Source organism: Pygocentrus nattereri, chromosome 19 (assembly GCF_015220715.1).
Source record: "Pygocentrus nattereri isolate fPygNat1 chromosome 19, fPygNat1.pri, whole genome shotgun sequence".
NCBI lineage: Eukaryota > Metazoa > Chordata > Actinopteri > Characiformes > Serrasalmidae > Pygocentrus > Pygocentrus nattereri.
In genome coordinates, this window is record NC_051229.1 from 18,215,300 (window position 1) to 18,241,623 (window position 26,324).

General features: G+C 38.2%; 1 protein-coding gene across 2 annotated transcripts in view; it reads right to left on the minus strand.

Moving 5' to 3' along the window:
- Positions 1-412: 412 nt before the first annotated feature.
- The window catches only part of chico, a 35,849-nt gene continuing 9,937 nt past the window's right edge, over positions 413-26,324 (minus strand). Inside the window, exons 2-7 of one of the 2 annotated variants that reach the window (XM_017697210.2) lie at positions 17,213-17,310; positions 12,776-12,839; positions 7,712-7,756; positions 5,827-5,889; positions 4,981-5,055; positions 413-3,623 (exon numbers count right to left, since the gene is read on the minus strand). In XM_017697210.2, the coding sequence (XP_017552699.1) occupies positions 3,396-3,623; positions 4,981-5,055; positions 5,827-5,889; positions 7,712-7,756; positions 12,776-12,839; positions 17,213-17,310 (573 nt within the window). In that variant the 3' untranslated portion in view covers positions 413-3,395. Of the gene's footprint in view, positions 3,627-4,980; positions 5,056-5,826; positions 5,890-7,711; positions 7,757-12,775; positions 12,840-17,212; positions 17,311-26,324 lie in introns of both variants that reach the window. The other variant, XM_017697209.2, reaches the window with a different exon arrangement.

A 26,324-nucleotide genomic window follows, 5' to 3' on the forward strand; every position in this document is an offset into this window, starting at 1 on the left:
TCTGACTGGGTCTTTAATAATATGAGCACCACACTACTCCAGGTAAGAACACATTCAGTCCTCCACTGCCCAAGACTAAACTACAAATCTTAAACTGCATAATTTAACATGAGCCTAACAAACACTGCTTTATCTGGACCATTATTTAGGGCAACTTTGTAGGGCAGAGTCTAGCCTCCTACATAGTAAAGTTATCCCAAGGTAAGTGCTCCACAAACTAAAAAGATTTCCCATGTTTAACCAACAGAACACTACAGTGCATGTTTCATACAAAATCTGTGTTCAGCACCTGCAGAAAGCACATTAGATACACTATTTGTAGAAGTGTATAGTTCCTTCATCTCAGCATATCTGCGTATATGCCTACATTGTTATTATCAACATGAACACAGGGTATTTCAGCTTCATACCACACTGTGAAAAAGTCAGAGATCAACCTTGATTTATGAAACTTTCAGTCAAAAAAGCCATTAAGCACAAGTTATTCATTTTCAGGAAATATTTATCAGGAGATTAGATATAATATACCCCACTTGTATAAGGAAGGGGAAAGTGAAAGAAAAATAAGTGGGAAAAACCAAAAGTTTCCAAAAAAATGATTAAAAGATGGGAGAAAATTGGACTCCTAACAACAGTGCAAGACCTGGTAGACAAAAACTGTCACCATCAGAAACAAAAACAAGCCCCACTGCTGCTTCAAATCTGTAATTCAAAGCTGTAATTAAGACAAAGGGTGGACACACTAAATGTGTGTTAACTGAAACCTGAACAACTGAATATCTTATCGTGAGATATTATATATATATATATATATATATATATATATATTTTCTGTTAAATATATATTTTCTTTTTCCCCCAATGCTGTAAATAAATGAATAACTTCTGGAAATTAAATAAACTTAGTCAGATTTTGCTCTGCACTGTATATGGCAGGAAGTATCCAATCACAAGCATCAATTTGTACCGTACTCAAAGTGGAAAACTACCATATGCACTCCTTTCTTTTTTTAAAAGCTGTGTGCCTGTGGTTCCACTGAGCTGATGAAAATGAGCAGTTCGATTTAAATCGTATTCCATGTCCAATTTCTGCTATAAAACAGACTGAACATGAGAGGTAGATCTGGGAGGGAGTTTGGGAAACCAATCAAAAGAAAATGTGTTTTGTAGCACTTGAAGAAAAACATTTTTTTGGGCAGGAAACTGTCATAATGTAAAGCGCTTTTATCGCTAAAAGTCAGAGTAATGGAATGAGCTGCTTTAAACCTGTTTTTATTTTACTGCCTGCAAAATGTGCAGAAAATCCACTAAAAACTCAATGTTACTACTGACAGAAACGCTACCATAAGTCTCAGCAGATGGAAACCCTGTGTTCACAAATATAGACCACAAAACTGCAGATCTGACGAGCTGGGTTTTCATTTTTATCTTTCAAGCTATAACTGAAACAGAGAACAACAGATGTGACCTTTTGTCTGGATGTCAGGCTTATGTTGTGTTCAGATGCTCAGTCAACTAAAAATTTATTTTTTATGTCGCCTAATTGTAATTTCCAATTGATTGTGTTCAAGTGATTATTATGATTATTTTACAATAAGTATATTTGGGGAAATAAAGTGCCAGTATTGGCTGTTATACGTCACAATTTGTAAACTCTTAACACAACACTTGCCTGAGTTTACTGCAATGATGATAAACTTGTCTGACTTGCAGGCCAGCGCAGTTCGATTGCCATGTTTCGTACAGTGCATGCTTGGTTAGACAGAGCCAGGAGCTGCAGCTTCATGTGCTGGGAATGCTGAAAGACAGCTTTCATGATGAGAGGTTAGTTCTCATTAGCTAGAAGCTCCACCAATAACCAAGTAGACACAAACTATACTGTAAAACTATACTGTAAAAACTCACATGTAAAATTCAAAGTACATTCTTCATCCAGACATTACATCTGAGCCTGACAGCTGGGTTTCTGAACTCCTGACGACCACCATAGTGAGGTACAGTTTACCTCAAACTGAACTTGTTTACAAGGACCAACTGAACACACAAAAAGGACAGGAGCCGCTCCTCTACCTCATACAGACCCCTGTTTAGTTTAGAGCAGTAGGCTGTGTGAGAAAGTTTGGATTCGTTCTCCCACATGTAGGAGGGTTTGGGAGAGTGCAGCAGATTTGGAAGGAAGCTGTGGTTTTCCAGAGGGTTAAACAATAATAATAATAATAAACGGCAGATGAACTCAAAACATGGTGCAAGCACAGGAAGGCCAGAGGAAAAAGCAGAGACACCAAGAAGTGGCACAAAGAAATGCAAGAAAAATAAAAAACAGGTTTCAACTCTGATGTCACTAATTTAGTGGACAGTATTGTGACACCTATTCAGGGAATGATTCATATATCAGTATACAGGTGTTGATGTACCTGAACAGCAGTGAATGAACTCTGCATTCATGTTTTTAGAAAGGGGTTTTTGTAGTTTGCTTTTGTAGTTTTGCCTTTACTTCATATACATGCAATCTGGGAGTGAAACAATATAGATGCATTTAGGAGATCCTGCTGGTGTGGGCTCATGTCAGTTCTCTCAATCTCAATAATGCACACACAACTAACAGTGCTAACAGCTCCCCCTTCTGGAGATTTTTCCGCCTGCTATACATGTGTTGGGGAGTTACGAGCCAGGTCGCATTTTAAAAACACAAAGAAGAAACAATGAAGGAATGATTTGGATGAAGGCAAAGAATTATGAGCCTAATCAGCGACCGAAGAAACAGCTTTAAATGAAAACGAAAGAATGGTGACCCTTTGTAGTATGAAAATGCATCAGTGTATCATCAAACATTGATTTTATGGTGATTTTATTCAACTGCAGTGATTTTAAAATCTTAGAAATACAATAATATTCAATGTATGTGCTTTCTGTTAGGCTACTCTCAAAACCAACAAAACAAAACCTTTTGCTGTAGAAACAGACATTCCAGTCATACAAGTGTGTTTAGCCCCCCAAAAAAAAATAAAACAGAATTGTACCAAAATAATCAAACTACGGTAAAATTCCAGTAAACTACGGTAAAAGTATTCCAGATATGTGAAAAAACATTCAGTCCTCTGCTGTCCATATCTAAGCTACAAACCTGTATAATATAACAATTCTAAATAATATATTGTAGCTTTACTTGGACCATTATTCAGGGCAAAGTTTTGGGCCAAAACCAAATTTAACATTTCGTGATGCACCAAACTGCTCTCTAAATAACTGTAATTATATGGAATTGTTATGAGGTCTGAGACTGAGACCCCTGCTTGTTGCTTTTCTTGGACTCTCAGGTTTCTGTGTGTGTGTGTGTGTGTGTGTGTGTGTGCTTTTCCTCTCATCTTTTCTGTTGCAAGCGGTTTCAGGTATAGTTAGTCGGATTTGTCTCCATCTTCGTCACGGTGGTTGTCGTTTGCAGCCTCACGGGCACTCTTCTCCTCTTTGGCCAGGTGAGCCTGTGAGGCGAGCAGGCTGGAGAGTGAAAAGAGCCCTGAGGCAGAGGAGACTGCTGGGAGGGCGGGAGCGGTCAGGCCCAGGGGCAGAGGAGCCATGGGCAGGGCGAGACCCTGCAGCTGAGAAAGCTGGTGGGCCTGGAGCTGCTGCTGTGCATAACAGACAAATACACACAGGTTAGAGATGGAGCATATGTGCACACAGGGGTCCACAAAGGGTTTAGAATAAGGGTGGGCAATATGGAAAAAATATAACATCATAAATATTTTCCCACATGCATGATACACATCACAATTTTGTTTTTCTGACATCAACATTTTAAAAAGGCTGTAAAAACAGAATATTACTTATTATTATGCAATTCAGACATTTAATGTAGAATACTCTTTAAAACTGGTTTAAATTGTTCGTTTATGATGATTTATGCAGTTGCTCAGTATTCTGAATTACTTATGACATGCATGATATACATAATATGATTCACACATCATATAATGCCCACCCCAAAGCAAGATGAGGACATGTATAGGATGGAAACGACTCATTCACTACTGCTCAAAAGTATGGTAGCAATACTTTCAATACCATAGTGTTTTTACATAAATTGTGACTGCATACTGTTTTCAGGTTAAATGTTAGACCTTTGAAACTTCATTTGTTTAAAATAATTTGTAGAAAGTTAAAAAATAAGTAAGCAAGTAAATAAATAAATAAAATAATGAACAAAACCAGAAATATTAAAATGTGTAGAGGATTCCATCTGTATTACATGGAGAATAAGTTATAATAAAATGAATATCAATAGCCTTATTTTTCCAAAAGTGATATGCAGCTTTTAATCTTAAAATCTCCATGATTTATAATCTGTATTGTGGAAAAGTCAAGGAGCGTCCTTTCATTTAATTCATTTTCAAAACGGACACGAAGTACAAGCAGTGTCAGGAAAAAAAACGAAAAGATATTTAACAGAAAAATCACACCGAAGCCTTAACAACTAAATATAACATTGAATTTTTAAGTATTCAGTGCACTCACTTTTTGCCTTTCTAACAGCTTTCATTCTTTTAGGGACACTTGCTTTCAGTTTTTCTAAGAAATCTGCAGGGGCACATTTTCCACACCTTCAAAGTTCAGTCTTCTCAAAGTTCAAGTCGGCTGCTTCTTGTCATTCAGGTAATCGTAATTAATACTTACTCAAGAATATTTGATATTATACTTGTATGCAATGGCTGTTTTGCAATTAAACAAATAGGCAGTCTGTGACTTCTGCACAATATCGTAACATAACAAGAGGTATCAGCATCATAAAAGTTTGGAATGTTAGTGTACCACGGAGCCCACAAACACTTTACAAACAGAGGATGAACTGAATAGACATATGCAAACACGAGATAGACAGAGAAAAGACAACCAGAGAGGGAATAAGGATATGAGACACAACAAATAAACAAACTCCAACACACCCCCATGCAAGCTTTCAGCTGAGTAAGGCAGGCAGCTTACCCGAATGATTGAGTTCATCTCTGGTGGAGTCACCTGCTTGGCCCTCTCAATCGCTCCCAGGACCTGCTGCTGATGCTACACACACACACACACACACACACAAATGAATTGAAATGGCGAAAATGCATTTACGAGATCAACTCAGTGATAGTGAATAAAACAGAACATAAAAGAACAAGTGCGGTTCAGTAAAAGTTGTGGTATATGGTCATCTTTAGCCTGATACCTTCTTCTCTTAAGTAACATATTGGTGGCTTTTTGTATAGGCGTGATATCTGCCTGCAGCACTGAGCACACTGAACCAGTGCAGTTCAACAGTCTTTAGAACTATATTCTCTAGATCTGCTTTTCCACTGCATGGTGTGGCTTGGACTGACTTGACACGACTTGCTTTTGGTACCAGCTACTTCGTTTTCCAGTGCAGATATAGTACCTCATCAATGTCACTGTTCATTGTTCTTCTGAACACTGTTCACTGTTCTTCTGAACAAATTTTGTTCAGAAGCGGCTGATATCAGCAAGACAAAAAACAGCTGGGAATTTGATTTGAGACAAACCTACAATAAAAGTCCTGCCTCCTGTAATTTCATATTTAGCTGACATTCATAATTAGAACTGTTATTTATGTCTCTGTCTTTGGTGAAGCAGTTGCGGGGTTCATATTTGTAATGCAGATAAACATGCAAAGAACAAGAAATAAGATGCTATGTTATCTGTGTATCAATATTTTTTCTCCCAGATACGTCACTTCCAGTTGGGCCTGTACTGTGTGAATGTTTCCACATCCCTAATGCATTTGTTGCAGCAGTAACAGTGAAGAGGTCTATTGGTTGGTGGAGTTTATACCTCTTGGGACAAGTAGGGCAGCACCTGAGCACAGATTGCATTCAGCCTCTTCACTATCTCAGCCTGAGGAAAGAACACAATTCTGTTATCACACAAAAACACACACGCACACACATTCAAAACAAATGGTATTTATAGGTATATTAGGGCGCTACCAATATTGAATTATGAACAATACATATGGCCCATTTTAGGGGGTTGAAAAATTTAAATAATTGAGAATATTGGCCAACATAATTTTAAACTTTTCATTTTATTCTCCAATAGCTTTAAACCATGCTTCCCTGGCATATGATTATCAGTTGTCCACTGGGAATTGTGGAATATGACCGTCAGTTCTTAATGGTCTATGACATACAGACGTGACAAATTAATGAAAAACCCACATAAAGGGCCAGATTAACAAAACTCTGATAACAGCAGTGATTAGCGTGCCTTCGTCTTTGTCAAAGTTTCTTCATCAGAAAGTTGTTTATTTTAGAAAAAAAAATGTTATGTATACAAAAACTTAACCAAAGCATCCTAAAATTGACCTTTAAATTGTAGAAATTATATTTTAGTATGTAAGATTTAATTTCTCATAATTATTGTAAAAATGCAAGCTTTTCCAATTCACTATAATCAGTGCCAATTTTTACAGGCATGAATTATATAAATGTAGTTATAGTTTATAGAAATATTATAGTTAATCAGGAATAAAAATGGTTAATTCTGTAAAATTAATTCAAATCAAGTACCCAGAGACCACCCTTCAAAAAGGCCACTATGTTAAACTGTCCCCTCCCCTCCCCCCAAGAAAAAAGGCAGAGAAAATACTTTACTGAAAATCAGGCAGAAGCCTCAACAACTAAACATAGCAAAATTCAGTATTCAGTATCAAGTGCGTCCCCGCTCTGTCTTAATTACAGCGTTCACTCTTTTCAGTAGACTTGCCTTCAGTTTTCAAAGAAATCTGCAGGGATATTTTTCTATACCTCCAAAGTTCAGTCTTAGAAGTTGGTTGCATTTGTGCTTCAGTGATACTGAGGTCTGGACTCTGGATGATAAGTCAATTTTAGAGAACATCTGCAGCTTTTTTGTTTGATTAGCAAAATGTTCCACTTTTTAGTCTATTTCCTTTTCTCACTAAAGGCTTCTTGACAGCTACACATCCTTTCAGACTGACTGAGTGTTGAGTTGTGTTCTCACAGTGGAAGGATGGACAAAAACACCTGTGAATGTTTTTCCAGATCTGAAGCAAGAGTGGAGCTTGACTTTTTCCTCTCTCTCAAAGATGAAAGTTTTAAGTGCTGTTTATCTGACAGGGACAGTTTTGGTGAACTACAAGTTGCACGGTTACTTGGAGTCCTATTTCCTCTGTAGCTTTTAATTTAAATTTTTTAAACTTCACTGTTAAACTCCATTTATTTTTTTACTTTCTCCTTCCTTATGCAAGTGGATTAACTTATTTTTAATCTCCTCATAAACATCTCCTAAAAAGTTAATAATCTGTATTGAATAGCCATTTTGAGTGGAAATTAATTTAAACTAAAGGGTGGTCTCAGACCTTTGCATAGAACTTTATACTGCATACGTCTATACATAATGCACATATACATTAAGATGCAACATGTTTATTTGGTGTATTCCTGAAGATAAACTGGGAAAACACACACACACACACACACACACACACACACACACGTAAAAGTCACTAAATCTAGGGCAGCTCAGACATATTGAGCATTTACTGCAAACACTGGAAAAAAAACATGCTGCAAGAACACCCCCTCAGAGCAATTCAAGAGGCTCTGTAGGGGGATGAAAGGAGGAGGAGAAAACAGAACAGAAAGCAAAACAAAGAAGAAACATACTGCATTTCAAAGCTGAGAGCATAACCTCTTACCTGCTTGTGCATTTCAATATTAAGCCCATATGACATTTCGTAGTACTGCAAAGACAATGAACAGAACAGAGGGAAGTATTAGGCTTTTATTAAAATAAAAATTTTTTAAAAAAAATATATAAAATTAATTTAAAAAACTCTCATGACAGAAGTTTTCATGACCCTTGACATCTAAAAATATTTTGTTTCTTCAAGTTCTGAGTGGGGTGTAGGTAGTTGACCTACACAAGCCTGCCCACAAATGTGTCCCTTCACAGCAAACGCCCAAATGTTTTGCTGGACACAAAAAAAAAATCCCCTTCAACCTAATGAGAAACTGTAGCACAAACATAACTTGAGTGTGATTGTAATTTGAAATATTTATTTTATACGTTCAAGCTGTTATCACAGTGTGACCGAGCCAACATTAACATGGCGGTAAATTTGCTGTTGAAATTTCCGCTCTGTTTAGCGTGGTCGCCCTACATTTTAAACTGTGAACCCAACATCAGAGACTCTAAAGATCAGTTCCTCATTAGGTTTAATGGGCCAACATCAGCCAATATTCCATAAAGCTTGTCCAGCCTGGTAACAGTAGCGTATATGTGCGAAGCATGGACGGGTCAAATGTGTGTACAAATTGATACAGCCAAAGTATGTAAAAATAAATGCATGAACATTTCTTCCAGTAAGCCACTGAGCTGGATACAGTCTGTTTGTACACTCTGACAATAGCAGGATGTAACGATATGGTAATATGAGAACACCCAGGCAATGGCCAGGTCCAAATGAGATTAACATGGCAAATTGATCAATTAAGACCACACTAAAAACACAAGCACTCACTGAGCAATTAGATTATTGTGTGTGTGTTGGGCGGGGGAGGAGGGGGGGGTCGCTTATCCAGAGCGACTTACAATTTGATCATTTTACGCAAGTAGGCGAAGGTGGTGTTAGGAGTCTTGCCCAATGACTTATTGGTATAGTGTAGGGTGTTTACCCAGGCAGGGATTAAACTCCAGTCTTCAGGATAGAAGGCAGAGGTGTTACCCACAAACCAACTACTCTAACCCTGAAAGTAGTTATCACTAATGATACAAGCATGGTATAATTTTATATGAATTATTTCTAACATGAAAGTGCAGAATTTAAATTTTAAAATCAATATCACATTTGTGCTTGTAAGTAGAAGAGCTATTTTATTATTTTAAGTTGACAGTGTTATTATTTTGTTTCGGTCTCAAAAAAAAAAAAAAAAAATAAATAAAATCATATGAGCAAACTTGAACCTATCGATACTGACATTAAACTGAATGTAGATGTAATTAATTGTATAGCTATGTAATTAGCCATTTGTTCATGCAATTACATCAGCAGTAAATCGCTGGTGTTGGAACAAAACATCTTCATTTTTGTCATTTTTCAGTTTATGGCATAGTTTAAAAGTGCATGTTGCTCTTTACATTGTGCGTAATTTGTATGATTAATGGCCCAAATGTATTTGAAAAGAAGTCTGGTTCCACTGACATACATTAAAAGTGTATTTTCACCTTTTATTGTGAAATTGTCATTTTGGAGATACAAGGTTTTGTTCCAACAGCAGCAAAATGTAAAATGCAAAATGACCATAACTCTGGAGATGTAATGCTGCATTTCCATTATGACTGTAGACGGACATCTGCAAAATGGATGTTCTGTCTTTCAATGGAGCAGTGACACACACACACACACACACACACACACACACACACAAAAAATCCATGCCACATCTAGGGGCAATGACAGTAAATGTCAGAAAATTTTAATTTTCCCAACATTTGCCCTTAGCTAGAGCGGTGGAACACATCAGATTTTGATTAGCTCTCGTGTTTGTGTTTATGTACAACATTAAAACCCCAAATCTTAAAAAAAAAAAAAAAAAAAAAGTGTTGCTAGTATCAAATATTCACCAACACCGTAACCCTACACATAAGCAGGTATGCCACAGCTGTTCCAGTAATGCTATTACCATGGCAATATTTACAAGGCTGCAAAGATTTATTCCCTAACAGTAGCATGTACACAGAGCACAAGGGTCAATATGGGTTTGACATGATTTAATTGTAGCTTTTCTTTTGCTTAAAAACTGTGCTACCTGGTATATAGACAGTACTATTTATCTGCAGTAGATAATTACACAGATACAGTTTATTCTGTATTGACAGGCTGAAGTCAGGCACTTCAGTGTTTTTTCAGGTTTGTTTCAAAATGTCAAGAAATGACAAAGACATAATAAAAATGTAGAGGATTGTTAGGATAATTATTGTATGCTTACAAATGGACCCGCTATCGATTAAAAGCCTGAAATCAGATTTTGTTTCATATTAAGAATTTCTGTACTTGTTTCTTTGTGTAAGAAATAATGAAACAAAATGTAAGACCAGGCTTATCAAAGCTTGTGGTAGATGGGAGACTTTATGTATGATGTATGATCAAGTCCATAAATGCGAGTGGGTAAAATGTAAAACGCACATAAGCCATTCAAACAAAGAGAACGAGGACCGCACCTTCTGCTGAGGCTATAAGCCGAGTGCGTTAGCGTAAAGGCAAAATGGTGATGAATTTAAAGCCAGAAAAAGGCCTCTTATATTCCCCCAGACAAAGCCATTATGTTGATACACTGCTGTAACAATACTCACTTCTATTGATTGCTTATGGGCCGATCAATACGCCGGCACACTCTTTTGACTTCACTTTCAAAACTAATCAATACAGCGTTTCAGTATGGAAAGAAGGAAATGCTTAAGAGTCATGCTAAGATGAAGAGAGTGATGCAGAAACAGCATGGAGAGAATGCAGTGTGGGGGACACACCATCATACTGATACCACACTAAAATTAACACTAACACCGGGGGGGGGGGGTGTTGCGGTAAAGAAAGAAAAAGAAAGAGAAAGAAGGAGAGAGAGAGAAATAAGGGAAAAGAGAAGGAAGAAGGATGAATGGAAAGGAGAAACAAAGGAGAAAAAGAATGAGAAAAAGAGAAGACAAGGGAAAGATGAAAGCAATGAGAAAAGACAAAAAGAAGACAAGAGGATGCCGAAAGGAAACGAGCAATACAAGAGAAAGAAGACTAAAAAAGAAGATAAGTACAAAGAAAGAAATGAAAGAGTGAAGAGAAAGACAAAAATGAGAGATGAAAAGTCAGGAGAAAGATAAAGAGAAAGGAGGAAGAGTTGAAAGGAAAGACTGAAGAGAAAGCAAAGCAGACAAAGAAGAAAAAAAAATAGGAAAAGATAGAATGAAAGAAAAAAAGAAAGGGAGAGACAAGAGAGGAGAAGACTAGGACAAAAAGAAAGAAGAGAGACAAAAGGAAAGATAGACTCAGTATTCACCAAGTTATGTGGTGGGAACCTGAAGTGTAAATGTGTGCGTCATATACACACAGACAGACGCAGACACCCACGCAGACACCGACACCAGGGCTAAATTTTTTCTGAACCAGTGCCAGTAACAGTGAGTAAAGCCAGGACTGACTGACGGGGTAATCCTAGTTGTGCCCTTGTGGTTGTGCCCTTCGGCAAAGTACTTAACCCCCCACTGGCCCAGCTGACACTGCTCTGCTAATGTTCCCAGACTGGGCATAGTTAGGCAACGAATTGACAAATTTCATCAGTAAAGTATAACATAACACTGACATTTAAGCAGAAAAATGGATTTTTCTTCCTTGCTATGAGAAACAGCAGGCAGTTTCAACAACAGCAATGTGGTGACTGTGAGCCAGTACACTGTATTAGAGATGTGCTACTAATATTATGCATCTGTAGTTGAGCATGCTTAGGAATCCACACATAAATGAACATAAGCACAAACAAACAAACAAACAAAAAAAGATCGATTCAGATTATTAATGTGTGGTCACAATCAAATTTCGGTCAGTTTCCGCAGACTGTAACTTTGATGCGTGTCCCTGTACTCAGAAAACTCACTGACCTGAAGCACATTTATAATAGAAGTCAATGGGCAGTTGCCGAATTGAATTTTTGTAGAATGCAAATTATTCCATCACAGGTATTTAAAAACTGACCTGCAAATCTCTGTGTGTCCTCTCACATATGGAACTAGTCTTTGTTAATTTGTACATTACCAGGTCGAGGTATGGGTTATTTCACAGGTTTCTGCTCATGGAAACCGGAAATTTTGGGGAAAGCAAATATAACTGCAAACAATCATTTTTATTCATGGATTTCAGCAACTGTCCATTGGCTTCTATTATACATGTTTGTGTCAAGAGGTTTTCTGTCCCCCCCCCCTTGATTTTCAAAACAAAAATCTGTATAATTCAGTAGTTGAGATGTAAACAAAGCCATTCAACTGTGGTTTGATGTGAAACAGTTCACTTTCTTTACAGTGATGGTGATTAAAACAAAGGCTCAACATCTACAATGCAAATACAGCCATTTTATTTACTATATACATACACGTGTCTGAGTTTTTATATGTGATGCTGATAATGGAAAACTAGCTAATAATGAAAAAAGTCATCAACAACAACAACCACAACCACAACCACAACAACAACAACTTTGGGTACTATTTTGCCCTGCATGCACCTATCGACCACATATGGATTAAAATAAATAGTACAAAATACATTTTAGGCTGAAGCATTATTACAAAACAATTTCACAACGTCTCAGGAATCAGGCAGCATTATTCATGACTTTTCTGTGTAAGCATTTACAATCATTTTACTCCTGAGATATCTGGTTCCCATCAATATTACTGAGAATAATTCTGACTTGGTAAGTTTCTCTAGAATGGAACATGTCACATCAAACCACTCTGTGTGACATTTTATAAATCATTAAGGTGTAAACAAACTAATAAAATAAAAAAAATTAGAATAATATGTAGAAAATCCTTTTACTAGTGCTGAGTCTAGTGTTTTGGTCAAATAACCCATCCATCTACAAACTGGGTAATTCCGGCATGCTAGCACAGGGCTGGAGAGTAATCAGTTAGACTGCTGGTGGCTGATGAGTCTCCAGTTCCTGTTGAATTCTTTGGGTGCAATCTGCTGTTCATTCATAAAGCGATCACTCACCATGATGTAGTGCCGCTGCATCTCCGATTTCTCTGTGGCCAGCTTATCACACTCCAGCTTCAGACTGGACCAAGAAAGGGCAGGAACACGCACACGTACACACAGCATACAGGAACAAACACAGGCACACACACAAAAAGAAAGAGAGAGAAGAGAGCTTTACAGGATTGCTTGCCAAGTCAGCACAAACAATTATACAGAGAAAGTAAGTGAAAACTAGAGCTGCTCTAAAAAGCAATTTAAAGGCTTCAAATACTTTTGGTTGGTATTTCCGAACATGTACAACCCCAATTCCAATGAAGTTGGGATGTTGTGTAAAAGTTAAGTGCATAAAAGTGAAAACATGAAAAACAGAATATGATGATTTGCAATTCCTTTTCAGCCTATATTCAATTGAATACACTACAAAGACAAGATATTTAAAATGTTCAAATGGATAAACAATTTTTTTTTTTGCAAATATTCACTCATTTTGATGATGTCTGCAACACGTTCCAAAGAAGTTGGGACATGGGCATGTTTACCACTGTGTTACATCACCTTTCCTTTTAACAACACTCAATAAGCATTTGGGAACTGAGGACACTAATTGTTGAAGCTTTGTAGGTGGAATTCTTTCCCATTATTGCTTGATGTACAACTTCAGTTGCTCAACAGTCCGGAGTCTCCCTTGTCATATTTTGCGCTTCATAATGCGGCACACATTTTCAACGGGAGACACATCTGGACTGTAGGCCAGTCTAGTACCCGCACTCTTTTACTACGAAGCCACGCTGTTGTAACACATGCAGAATGTGGCTTGGCATTGTCTTGCTGAAATAAGCAGGACGTCCCTGAAAAAGACGTTGCTTGGATGGCAGCATATGTTGCTCCAAAACCTGTATGTACCTTTCACAGATGTGCATGTTACCTATGCCATGGGCACTAACACACCCCCATACCATCAGAGATGCTGGGTTTTGAGCTTTGCACTGATAATCCTGACAGTCAGTTTCCTCTTTGGCCTGGAGGACACAACATCCATGATTTCCAAAAACAATTTGAAATATGGACTCGTCAGATAACAGGACACTTTTCCACTTTCCGTCAGTCCATCTCAGATGAGCTCGGGCCCAGAGAACCTGGCGGTGTTTCTGGGTGGTGTTGATATATGGCTTTCGCTTTGCATGGCAGTTTTAACTTGCACTTGTAGATGGAGCAACGAACTGTGTTGACTGACAGTGGTTTTCTGAAGTGTTTCTGAACCCATGTGGCAATATCCATTACAGAATGATGTGGGTTTTTAATGCAGTACCACCTGAGGGATCGAAGGTCACGGGCATTCATTGGTTTTCTGTCTTGCCGCTTACTTGCAGAGATTTCTCCAGATTCTCTGAATCTTTTGATGATATTATGGACTGTAGATGATGAAATCCCTAAATTCTTCGACATTTCTCAACGTGCAATTGCATTCTTAAACTGTTGGACTATTTGCTCATGCAGTTGTTCACAAAAGTGGTGACCCTCACCCGGTCCTTGCTTGTGAACGACTGAGCCTTTCAGGGATGCTCCCTTTATGCCCAATCATGACACTCACCTGTTTCCAATTAACCTGTTCACCTGTGGAATGTTCCAAACAGGTGTTTTTTGAGCATTCCTCAACTTTCCCAGTATTTTGTTGCCCCTGTCCCAACTTCTTTGGAACGTGTTGCAGGCATCAAATTCAAAATGAGTAAATATTTGTTTTTTGCAAAGTTTATCCGTTTCAACATTAAATATCTTTTCTTTGTAGTGTATTCAATTGAATATAGGTTGAAAAGGATTTGCAAATCATCGTATTCTGTTATATCTTACACAACGTCTCAACTTCATTGGAATTGTACTCGAATGCTTTTTGGTTGGTATAGTGGACTGGAGTTTCAATTTGCAGCCTCCGGGTGGGAGGGCTGCAAAACAAAATACAAAACCAAGATTGAAATAGGTCTATAATGAAGTAATTTTCATGATAAAATCACTGTCAAGCCAGACATCCCAGACGTGTTCAAACAGTTTGACTGGCAGCAGACCAGCCATGAAAAAAAAAAGAAAGAAAAAAAAAAAGACAGCCGTGAGGAACTATTTCACAGTTTCTAGGAGCGACATTAGATGAGTGATTTACAGATTTATTCCGAGCATTAACAGCAGATACAACACCCAAGAACTTCTTCACTCCAGGTTTGATACTACTTGAAAACAAAAACTGTCAATATACATATAAAGGACAGAAATAGAAGTCATTGTCTTGGACAACCAACTATTCTCTGTTGACAAGGATGTTTGTCGTGGCACACACTATAGCCTACATACTGTAATATTTTAATAAGTTTAGTTTATGAAAACCTTTTTTTTTTTTTTTTAAATTCACCATCAGCTTTCCAGTTCCCAGTATATGCCCGGAATATTTAAAAAACAATTTTTAAAACATTTTTGATACGATAAATGTGTTGATTAAGTGTGTTGTCATTTAGGCTATGATTTTTGTGGCTTAAAGCACAAAAAGTTACAGAAAAATCAAAACATAATTAACAAATACTTGAGTTTCCAAAACTTGTGTGGCCAGCATTGGTAAAAACTTTTCAAAAACTAAGGCTGTTTTCACACCTCATTTGCCAAACCAGAGTTTGTTTTTTTGTGTGTCTTGTATCCTTTTCATGAGGTTCTGCTGAGTACACCAAATTACATACATGAGTATTTGTTCATTGGTCAGGCATTTTGCAGAGAGACAAGAGCTCCATTACTTAAACAAACATGAAAACAGAGATGCTATATGCATTACAGTGAAAGCAATAATAATAAACCTTACATGATATCTGGTTGTTTATTACTGGTTTGTCAATTTGAACGTAACCAAACAGATTACTGATGTAATACATTCTGCAGCCCATGTGCCAAAAGCAAATGCATGCTTCACTTCCATTATCATTATTTTTACTGTTATTGTTCTTTTTATTGTTTTTAGTTATAAGCATCAGCTCTTGTTGTAAGACAGACGTTAAAACAGGCAGATTATGCGGACAGCACTGCACAGACATGCTGCGTCCCCTTGGATGTGAACTGAAAGGAGGCGTGGAGTGTTCACACTTGTCACAGCGAACCAAATGAAAGAAAAATGTTCGATACGTCCATACCAAACAAGGCAGGTGTGAAAGCACCCTAAGTGAAAATGTGTGTGTGAGTGTGAGTGAGAGAGTGTGTGTGTGAGAGAACCAATGTGTATACATATCAGCTAAAATATTTACATTCCAGCCTGAAGTGTTTGGGAAGAGGTGGTGTCCCCACCCCCCTCTCACGCACAAACACACACACACACACACACACACACACACACACACACACACACACATTTCTTGAGTCTGTCATTTCCACTTCACCTAATCCTTCTTCCCAAAGGGGAAAAAGGAAGTCTACAACATTTCTTTCACCATGACAACCTGGCTTCACTGGCACTGCTGCGCGATTGGCTGGTAGTGAACTGTGCTGAACACGATTGGTAGAGCAGAAGAATACAGACACTCTCTCAAACGCTTTACCACTTCAATCTGCCCCATGCTCTCCCTGCAGAATTACAGATCGTGTCAGAGATCAACACATCAATCAGCTCGTCCTTTCTTCCATCCATCCGTCCGTCCATCAGTCTTCACCTCCGGCTCTTTTTTCATCGTTTCGCTCGTATGCCAGGGTTGGGTGGTGTCCTGCCCAAAAAGGGCCTTGCAAACCTTTCATCTGTTTATTTCTCTCAGGTCATTCAGCGCACAGGAAGGAAAGATGGTGGGATGGAAAAGGAAGCTGTTTTTTTTTTTTTTTTGTCTAAGATGACCCACATTCTCTGCACTGTCCACAGAGGACTGGTAAAGACTAAAAAAAGTGTGCCTCTGTGTCAGTGTAATATTGTTATATTGTTTATACTTTGCTAGCTCCTTTTACCCTGTTCTTTGATGGTCAGAACCCCCACAAGACCACCATGGAGCAGGTATTATTTTGGTGATGAATCATTCTCAGCACTGTAGTGACACTGAGGTGGTGGTGGTGGTGGTGGTATGTTAGTGTGTCTTGAGCTGGTACAAATGAATCAGACACAGCAGTGCTGCTTTTTTTTGCACCGAATCCAATTAGACATGACCTATTATGCTTTCTTTGTAATGAAACATGTAACTGGTGGTCAGTGTCCTTTAAGTATGGATGATATCTACTATATGGTCAGAAAAGCATACTGTGCATGATAACAAATCTGATCATGACAACTATAAAATACTGTCAAACTGTCCACATCTATCTAACCCTGAACTTAACAGTTTGAAAAAATGAAACACGATGCTTTTGTTCATAAAACAAAAACAACTTTACATACCCAGGAGTTTTGTTTTGGTTTTAAAAACATACAAAAACAAACACACACACTGTTTATACTGTGTGGTGTACCTGTGATATTGTGCTTGGAGGAACTGGAACTCGTCTTTGATGCGGTCGCAGGAGTCGGAGGTGGTGAACTTCAGTGGTTGTGTTGACTGAGATGCAGCCTGGAAAAGATTAAAAGCAGAGTTTAACTCAAATGCATCTTCTCACATTTTGTTCAAGTGTTTCTCACTCGTAGCTCATTAAAAAACAGAAATTCTGCTGAAAGTCTTTACATTTTTGAAGAATTATTTTTTAACATCAAAAGGATAAACATTTTGTAACAAGAGTGAATTTAATAAAATGAATGAAAACAAAGTAATTAACTACATGCTAATTAAGCAAGCAATTGCATAATTACACAGAATGTAAAAATCAAAGCACAGTGAAGAAAAAAAAAAAAAAAAAAAAAAACAAACAAAAAAAAAACAACCAACCATACGTTTAAAAAAAACATAGGTACTATTATTACAACAATGAATGCCAACTCTTCCAGCATAACATCATATTGATGCATTTCGCTGATTGTTGACAATCAGATTACAGTCAGTCATTCTTAAAATCATCAGCAATTACAAACCATTTGTGTAAATTTACACTGTATGACTACTAGGACATTCAATCAAATGATATTTATTCCATAAGTATATCTAATCTACATACAGAACCTTTACACCTCCACTCGAATGCTAGTGAGGAAATAGTTACGAGCTGCAAATGCAAATCTGTTACGAATGAGAACGAGCAATTTAAGAGTTGTTTTCTAAAGGTACCCAGTGGAGTTATTATCCATATGATGAATAAAACTGTGTGGCTATAAAGTCACTTGGAAGCAAAAGCTCTGCATTAGTCATACAATATCCCCCCCTTCATCACAGTACTGGAAAATAAAGAAAGCTACGAGACGTGTGATTATTCCAGTAATTTCACAGGTAAGAGGTGTAGTTTGGCGAAGCAATAATGCCAAAATATTTAATGCTAGATACTATACACTATGTGACATAAATAATTATTAATAATAATCACTGAACATTCCATCCACCAAGCAATGCAGTAACAGCAGCCTAAGGCTACCATGTAACATTCTTTGTTTTTAATATCCTGGTGCAGGATTCAGTTAATGCACGTAGTCATATGTTGAAAAGGGGGCCTATAGACCTCCTGATTCAACTGCTTTTTGACTCAGGGGGCCAAGATGCAATTATAAAACAATTCTCAATCCCCCCCCCCCCCCCCCCCCCCCACATGCTGTTGTGAGTGCCTTGAGATGAAACTGCTATATAATACAAAATTATCTATATAAAATAATGCAAAACATTAAAATAATTAAATGATTGGTTTATGACACCAGTATTGGGCACAATACTGTGTTAAATATTGGACCCAGTTAGCTGTTGCAATTAATTAACCTTTTGCTTCCTAATTTTTAGAACTAGACCTTTTTAATAAACTGATTTTAATTTTCAGCTAATAATAAGCAGGAGTATATAGTACAGATATATCTGTCAGTCACAGTCTTCATGTGAAAAAAATCGGTGTGATGTTTTTGCTGCGTGGGCCAAATCTGCAGCCTTATGACGTGACAGGTCTGAAGTGTGTGTGTGTGTGAGTGAGAGATGAAGCAGCTATCCCCTGCAGGGTTTCTGTTGTGTGGCCCACCGCTTCTCCTCTGGGGGCCTATTGTTCCTCAACATACACACACACACACACACACACACACACTTTCCCTGTGCATCTCACTCGCTCACTCACACACACACACACACACACACACACACACACACACACACACACACACACACACACACACACACACACACACGAGAGCACGCAAAATAAAGGTCTTTCATCGTCAACATCCACCACAGCCTGCAGCAAACAGCTCTAGCACAAAACAAACAGCCAGTATTTCAGTGCTCACTGGGCTACAGCACACACTGGGCAGTGCTGGCTGTGAGGGCTAAAACATACGCACACACAGCAGCAAGGATTTCTTTTGGCATTAAAGAAATATTCCAGTGCTTTTAACCTAATCTCTACTTACCATACATGTAGTGTATGGTCAATTACTTTGGACAGTAATTTCAATGCATTTCAACAAAAACAAAATACTGAAAATTTTCACTCAATTCTCTTACAATAATCATCTATGGGCAGTTGCTGCCCAAGCATCTCGGCCAGGGTTCTAAAGCCACTAGAACACAGGCTACATCAGGCCAGCAAGACAGCTTTATAGGGTCCGTAAAATATTTATTATTTATCCGGCCCATTAATCTTTTGTTTTTATGTGGCTAAATATTTACATTTGATGGGTAGTCGCTTCACCCAACATAGACTACATAAAAAGTCAGCTTAGGCTGATGTTTACAATGTTGAAAGCAAAAACATGACAGTAATTTAGCTATAACTAACTAAAAATTATTCCTATTTAGACCAAGAGTTTGTTAAATCTGCCTTCATGGATTTGTTCATGACACAGCAGCAGAGGCATTGTGTCAGAATTAAGAAATGACTGGAATTGTCAAACAAATCCGCTCTTGTGTTCAGCAGCATTGCAAATGCTATCACAACAGAAGTCTTAATTTTGCTGTTAAATGTAAATTTACTCAATTTAAGCAAACTTTATTAAAATTACTATGCATTTATACTACTACTGCTAATAATAACTACCTTCATCTATCTATCTATCCATCCATCCATCCATCCATCCATCCATCCATCCATCCATCCATCCATCCATCCATCCATCCATCCATCCATCCATCCATAAGCAATGGCCCGGATACCCAATACCAAATGCCATTTTACGACACTCAGGCAAAGTACTGACTGATGCATGTCAGTGCATCAGCAGATGGAAGTACATACAGGCGGTCATGTGTGTTGACAAGCAGCAGTGAAAATGCCCAAGGCAAAATCTGACAGCAGTATTTCTTGGGAAGGCAATGAAAGTGAATGATTTAGCAGTTGGAATTCTTCCTCAGGTATTAGTTAGTGAAAAAACATTAAAATGGGGAAAAAAAAAAAAAAAAAAAAAAAAAAAAACCATTAAAACAAAGATAAAATGGCCAAAAAAAACCCCAAAATGCATGCTTTTACCACATCCCAGCTGTCTGACATCATGAAGGGGAAAGAAGAGAAATCTTTAAATGACAAGAATAAACGAAAAAGCTTTCACCCGCCTCCCCAAACCAAAGCCTATGCTCATCATTCTATCACAGGTAAAAAGGTAGTTCTGATCATTTTGAGTGTTGAGAAATGTTCACGATTGACTATTAACATCCACTGATGACCATGTTCTGCAATTTAACTGTATCTAGACCACGTGTACTTTAGCTACACTCAACAATCAAAGAACCCTTTGTATGCTTAAAATGTTCTTTGCATCATGAAAGTGTTCTTCAGAATGTGCTTTTGAAAAGAGCTATATGGCACCAAAGGGTTCTTCTATTGCTAAAATGTCAAGCTTGGAATAAAAGAAGAAACCTTTCTGGTGCTATATAGAACAGTTTTAAAAAGGTTCTATATAGAACCATCTACAGCACATTCTTCATCAATCTGAAGAAGCTTTTCATGATGCGAAGAACCTGAGTGCACATGGTTCTATATAGAGGCATTTTCTTTATTAAAGAACCCATAAAAACTTTTTCAAGCATGTAGACAATAAATAAAGTTGATGGAATGCCAGATCGTTCACAGGGCTCACGGAATGTCAAGTTAACACCGATAAACCCCGACACAAGGGTATTACTCACTTTTGCAATCATAATGATGTTTAAAGGAGAGGTTGATAATACAAAAGACAGAATATTGCTGATCCACAGACTAATAACTATGATTCCAGTGATGTGTGTGCTTTTATCTCCTGTGATGTCTATGCTAATGCAGCATTTACAAGGTAATTATAAATATGTAACTTCGTGATTTGGTACAGATCAACCTCTTAACAAATCGAATGTTTCTTGATTTGAAAGCTATAGCCAGCATTGACAGCTCAAACACATTATGCTGACAGAAATGTTAACAATATGGCCACAGGGTGCTCTTTCTGGGTTTTGTGAATACCAAAGGTGAATGCAAAGTAGGGAGAGTGTTGAGCATCCTGACAGCCTGGTGGACGAAGCTGCCCTCCAGTCCGCTGGTCCTGGCCCAGAAACTCCTCAGTCTTCTCCCTGATGGCAGCAGGCCGAAGAAGCTGTGTAGTGGCCCAGGAGAGGTCCTCTGTGATGTGCACGCCCAGGAACTTGGTGCTGTTCACCCTCTCCACAGCAGCACCGTTAAAGGTCAGAGGAGCATGCTGGGTGCACGCTCTCCTGAAGTCCACAATGATCTTTGAGATTGTTGAGTCTACACCATAAGGACAGGTGGCTCACCTCGCTCCTGTAGTTTGTCTCATTATTGTTGCTGAGGAGACCCACCACAGTCGTGTCATCCGCAAACTTGATGAAGTTGGAGCTGTGCGACAGTGTGCTGTCGTGGGACATTAGAGTGAATAGGAGGGGGCTCAGTACACATCCTTGGGGGGGACCCCCGTGTTCAGTGTGATGGTGCGAGATGTGTTGTTGCCTGTCAGGAAGTCTAGCAGCCAGTTGCACAGTGAAGTATTCAGCCCCAGCCTGTCCAGTTATAGGATATGAACCAGCATTAATCTGTAGGAATTCAGTATAAAACACTGAAATAACTCACCAAGTCCTCAACCCTCAACAAGATTTATGTTTGTCTATCAAAGTTTTCACTCATGAAGGCTTTGAACTTGGAACACTGAGTTAGCAATGGAATATAAACTAGGCTATCCATTCAGCGACTATGAGATTTTACAAGATTTACATCACAAGCTTCCTTCTATATCATCGCTGCTATCTAGGCAGGCAGAAATCCAGTCAGGCACATCGGTCTCCTTATCTGTTAGAACATCAGTCTCAGGGCATATTTGGGATGTCCATCATAAAAAGGGATGCATGAATGCATAAAACTGTTTATGTAAAAAAATATTATTTAAATTTTTTTTTAAAACAGTAAAATCGTGCTGTTCTCTCTTTTTAACGTGTATGTGTCTCCATTTTGCCTACAGAGGTTAGCCAGCCCTGAGGGTGGGTGGCAACTGAATGTGTGTGAGAGAGGTTGCTAGGGGACTTTGCTGAGGATCTCAGTAATCCCTCTTCTGCGCTGCCACCATTAGAAATCAATTAGAGTGCTCGGCTGCAGAAAATCATCAGCCTCACCTGTGACCCACACACACTCCTAGTCAAAAGAAAGAAAGAGAAGAAAAGAAGAAAAGAAGAGAGAGAGAGAGAGAGAGAGAGAGAGAGAGAGAGAGAGAGAGAGAGAGAGAGAGAGAGAGAGAGAGAGAGAGAGAGAGAGAGAGAGAGAGAGAGAGCACAAGAGTGTAAGAGAGGCAGAACGAGGGAGGGAGAAAGAGCTGAAGTGTGTAAGAAGAAAGAAAGAGTATGATGGGGGGTGAACAGAGTGTTCAGGCTGAAGGTTGTACAGAGTGCTTCTTTGTGATGGTAATGAAGGGTTTTGGCCTCTGTGACCCAGACATCTGCTGCTGCGTTGCGTGCCGAACACACACACACACACACACACACACACACACACACACACACACACACACACACACACACACACACACACAATCTGTGGGGTATTTCCATTGACTCCAGCACAGCTTCAACTACTGAAAATGTGAATATTGTTTAAGGATTTAAAAAAAAAAAAAAAAAAAAGGCTGGGACTGACTTGGAAAAAGTGATTACTGTGTGTAATAACAATAAGGATTATATTGATAGCTCTTGTTTATATTATTATTCACAACAACAACAACAACAACAACAACAACAACAACGGATGCATACATACAGATACAGGTTTCAGACCGATAACATGCTCATTTACTTCACCGATACCAACATTCCGATACCTGCTGTGACGAAAGCCAAGTGTAGCAGCTGTGCTAATGAACCAATGCAGTGAAGGAAGCTTTGCTAACACACAGAAGTGTTGCTAACTCTACGAAACGCTACGTCATTTCAAACATTCGGCCTTGGCAGATTCTCACCAGGAATATATTGCCAGATTTTAGCCCATTTTTACAACACACAACTCCTTCTCCAGTATGGGTGGAGATTTCCTACTTAAAAAGGACATCTACACTGACTTTACTCTGTTTGACTAAATATAATAGTGAGGTATAAATTTTAATACAGTGATTTTTTTTTTTAAATAGAAACCATATTGTCCTCATGTGTTAATCACTGCCTGGCTTTAGCTTCAGTGTACAAAGGAGCAGTGCTGTTCATTCGTCTTTGCTCAGTACTCAGGAGCGCAGCATGTTATTTTAAATGAAACGGCTTTAACTGTCCATTGAAACTGTCCACTGAGGCTGCGTTTTCAGTATAAATCTTTGGATTTGTCTGCACACGATAGTCTATTGAAACATACAATGCGAGTCACCAAAGAACAACATTTCTAAAATCTATGTATGAGTGGTTTGAGGACACTAAACATCAACATATGATTTCTTCTGTCACTGTGCTACATGACAAGAGAGGAGCAAAACTATGACTTACACTGAACTTACAGAAGCATGTTTCTGCCCACTGCTCTCCACGCAATTCTAGGTAACTAATTCACTTAATTTAAAATCAGTTGGATTTTAATTATTTAATTTTTAAATTTGCTCATTTACACCAACAACTGGTTACGCAGGATGGTATCGGACTATATGTATATATATATATATATATATATATATATATATATATATATATATATATATATATATATATATATATATATATATACATACACACACACACACACACATATACATACATACACACACACACACAGTCTGATAATAGTAATAAATAATCATCTTTTGATTATCAAATATTAATGTTAATTATCATATGTCTGAGATTGTTTTACAATAAAGTTTTGGCCTTAGAGTACTTTTAAAATATAATAATGTTGGAGAGGTTCAGGCAGAGAGTTATAAGGAAAAATACTCCCCAAAGAAAAGATAAATCTGAAAAAAAAGTTATTTTGCTATATCAACATCACATCTGAAAACTCAGAGGGCACATGTAGGCTCACTGCTGATAAGTAAAATGTCTATGTTTGCCTTGTAGATATGGTGACTCCTGGTTCCCCTCAGCACCACTAAAGAAATCTGAATCAGTAAGTTTCTCTAAAATACAACATTTCAAATCAAACCTTTAAGCTGCTGAAAAAATGCTTTCTACCAGAGCACAATATACAAATATGAAATCTCAGAAAAGCTAAATATTGTGCTGTGATATGTTTTTATAAGGAAAAGACAAAACCTGTAGTAGTATATTCCACTACTACTACGACTACTACATACCCTACAATGATTTTTATTAAACGTTTTACAAACTACTGTACTGCCCCAAGTCCAATTACACAGGCCTAATGATGCTCATTTTGTAGTGATGATATTCTGGATAATACATTATTTACAATAACAAAATACTGTGACACTGCACACCCCTAATCTTAGGTATATTTGGTCCTGACATAGAGCTAAATGTATGCATGTCCTCACACACACACACACACACACACACACACACACACACACACACACACACACACACACACACACACACACACACACACACACACACACACACACACACACACACACACCTCCAGGTTGGTAATTGCGCCTTTGTTTCCTCCAATAAGGCCTTTGAGTGTCACAGGGGAGTGGAGGAGGGGGAGGGGAGTGCACACTTTCACAGGAAGGCTCAAATCTTTGAGTAATTACTCTTTGCGCTGTGCGTGCGTGTGCATGGTGCTTTGACAGGATGACTGATCTCTGTGCAATTATCGTTTGTGTGTGTGCGCATGTGTGTGAGTTCGCAAACACATTAGTGTGTGGGTATGAAGCAGAGGAGGGGATGCAAACCTGTTAGGATTTGGACCAGTGGAGGGAAAATGTGTGTGGGGGTGAAGGAAAAACCCACAAATCGTCGGCAGGAACCCCACACAAGAATGGTCTCTCAACGTGTATTGAAAGAACAGCTTCGAGATTACAACAATTTTCTCCCTCACCCCAAGTGTAGTCCATCAGTCAAAACATCGGAGGTTTGCTTCTTTAGATTTAGCTGGAGCAAACATGGATTAGAAGCACACACCCAATTATTCAGCAAACTGCAAACTATATGGCTAAATCATGACACAGCTCTCTCAAACTGTGCCGAATTATTAAGCAATCTCAAACAGATTTGCTCGTCTCCCTGGTTTTATCACGGTCGGTTGGTCGGTCAGTCTGTCTCAGATACACACTCTTACACACACATGCCTTAAGGACACCAATACAGGAATGTGTTATTTAGGTGCTGTCTTTAGCAAGGCGGGAACTGTTTTTGGAATGCTGTTCTCAACAGAATTGGGTGGGGAACACTGAATGATTCTTCAAGAAGAACTGATCTATCATACCGACGCCAACAGGAGACCAAGTCTGAAGGACTCTCTTGAATGACAGACAGATAAAAAGTAAATAAAGCTTATGTCAAATCCACTTCTTATCTGTAGAAATGTCTTCGGAACAGCTGCAGATTTTGAAATATCCTGTTTGCAACATTCCTTTTAGTTGTCAGGTGAAGTTTTTTTTTTTTTTAATACAATGCTGAAGCTAGATTTTTATTTGCCAGCCTCCTATACAAATTTTCCGCTCCACCTTAAAGGGTGCAGCACTTAGCTACATTGTGGCATCTGTACAATCCCCAGGATGTAACTGATGCACCATTTAAGGTGGAATGGAAAATCTGAATAAGCAGCTGGTGGAAAACAAGCTAACCTCAAGAGTTTTGCATGTCACTTTTACTTAACAGCTTTCTTGTTAGTTTGCAGTTCCTTGCCAAAAGCCACATATTGCCACATTTGCATATTTTTGCAGCAGTAGGAAATCAGTGGTAATATAATGGACTACACCTAAATTTCTTTGTTCCATTTACTGTTTTTACAAGATTTTCTTGTTATTTGAGATGCAATTCCTAGCTAATTGTATAACAGTTATGAAGCCCTAGCTGTGCTAAAACAACACCCAAATAGTGACTGAGAAACTTATTTACGTAGCATTTCAACAGATATGTGAAGCAAATAAATT